The sequence below is a fragment of the Plasmodium brasilianum genome, assembly GCF_023973825.1.
Source record: "Plasmodium brasilianum strain Bolivian I chromosome Unknown PB_00_07, whole genome shotgun sequence".
In the NCBI taxonomy this organism is placed as follows: domain Eukaryota; phylum Apicomplexa; class Aconoidasida; order Haemosporida; family Plasmodiidae; genus Plasmodium; species Plasmodium brasilianum.
Genome location: NW_027122940.1, coordinates 1,669 through 3,729, shown reverse-complemented (window position 1 = coordinate 3,729; position 2,061 = coordinate 1,669). Strand labels below are relative to the sequence as shown.

Below are 2,061 nucleotides of genomic sequence, written 5' to 3'. Positions count from 1 at the left end.
AGATAACTACAAAGTTATCTTTATTATGCCTTTCCGTAATAATTTTGTAACATATTTATGTATATATATTTTTTTTCCAAAATAATATATTTTAATATACATATATATATATATATATATAAGGATATAACTTTTTGTCAAACTAAAAAAAGTACTTTAAAATACAAATTTAAAAATATTAAAACATTCAAATTCACCAAAAAATGAAAAACGTTTATTTTTACTGTTTCCTATGAAAAAGACTATTTATCTAAAGGTGAATTAATAAAAGTTATGTAATTATATTTATGCGTGTAATGAATATATGTAGCTAAGAAAATAAATGATCATAATTTTTTTAAAAACTTATATTCGTTGAAGGACGATATTTCCTATTATTCATTTTACTTTTTATATATAACATTTTATCATATTTTTCAACCTTCTTACAGATAAAAATAGCCAATGGCATAAACACCATAGGTAATATATATATTAATATAATTATTGGTATCTTCCAACCTTCTGGAAATATATTTCTAAGGCCCCAATTACTAAAATCTATCATAGCAATATTTAGTATTACAATGGGTAGATATATAATAAATAAAGCACGTAACATATTTATTTTTCTTTTTTTACTACTTTTTAAAAACTTAAAATCATCATTCGTAGCAAACCTAACATGATTTTTATAATATATATGGTCATATATTCTTTTTCCAAAATTTGAATCTCTTCTTGTGCATACAGAAGAATTATTTTTCCTAGATAGTTCATAGTCTCCGATATTATTGGATATATGTTTACCTAACTGATTATTTTTTCTTCTTGATACTTCATCCTTGTTAAATACATCTTTTTCTGCATATTCTTCATTAATTGGAACCTTAACTTTCACAAATACAACACTTGAATCCTTATTCCGTTTATATTTTGCAAGTAATCTATAAATTTTTGTACCTAATTTTTTACGATGTTTGCAGTTTTCATTCAAAGATATGTTAAATGTGTTCTAAAAAAAGAAAAAAAATATATAAATATTTCCTATTTAAACATTAAATAATTTTATTCAAAGGAAAAGTATTATTAAAAATACAACAAGTCAAATATCAATAATACAAAATAAACTTATAAAACATTATCATAGCACATCATTGTTAAAATAGTATACCCAACTTAAAAAAATAAAGACAGCAATTATATTAAAAAAAAGCAACTTATTTTTTTGTTCCATTATGTTAATTATTAATATTACAATTTATTCATTTAAGAAAAAATTAAGAATAGCATAGTGTACAACTAATAATAAAGGTTGCTACATTAGTTAAAAATTTTTTTTGACATTGCTCCATAAAGATCTAAATAAAATATATATATATATGTATTTTACAAAAGAGAAAATGAAAAATAACTATTAAATTTTTATTCTATTGTTATTTATAAAAATCTAATTCGAATTAAAATAATTTAAGTTCCTTAATAATTATAAATATTCAAAATATATAAAATAATTATCGAATAGTAGACTGATTTCATAATAATTTATTATAAGTTTGGCGAATAAAAAGAAATTATTATTGTAATATTTCTAAATTATTGGGTTTATTCAAAATATAAGTGCAAAATGGAGATACCATATATAATTTTATGCATTAAGGCTTTAATTATTGATTCCAATTAATTTTCCTTTGCATTTCAAAACATACACAAACTGCAATTATAAAATTTTGGTAACTATAATTAAATGTTTTTAATTATAAATATAAATGAAAAAATTAAATTTTAAAAAAAGAACGTTTCCATTATAAATTATTCCGTAATAACTAATATAATATGAATTCTGTGAAATAAAATACATTTGTAAGTAATGGGATTTTCATGGTTTATAATTTATGAAATTTTATATTTTAAAAAGTATAATCCATATGAAAGTTTTGTATCTGTATAATAAATATATAATATTATGAATTATATTTTAGAAATACATTTTATTATTGCATATAATATATTAATAAATTTATAAAAAAACTTTTTTTTCGTATTTTATTCATTAAATAAATTAATGTTTATGATTAAAAA

At 18.9% G+C, this 2,061-nt stretch overlaps 1 protein-coding gene across 1 annotated transcript; it reads right to left on the bottom strand.

Moving 5' to 3' along the window:
- Positions 1-337: 337 nt before the first annotated feature.
- MKS88_000207 (uncharacterized protein) lies at positions 338-1,216 on the bottom strand (the record flags this gene model as incomplete). The annotated part of the gene is made up of 2 exons (XM_067219339.1): positions 338-994; positions 1,133-1,216. The coding sequence occupies 2 exons, from the start codon at positions 1,214-1,216 to the stop codon at positions 338-340; spliced, it is 741 nt and encodes a 246-aa protein (XP_067070312.1).
- Between the last annotated feature and the right edge of the window lie 845 nt (positions 1,217-2,061).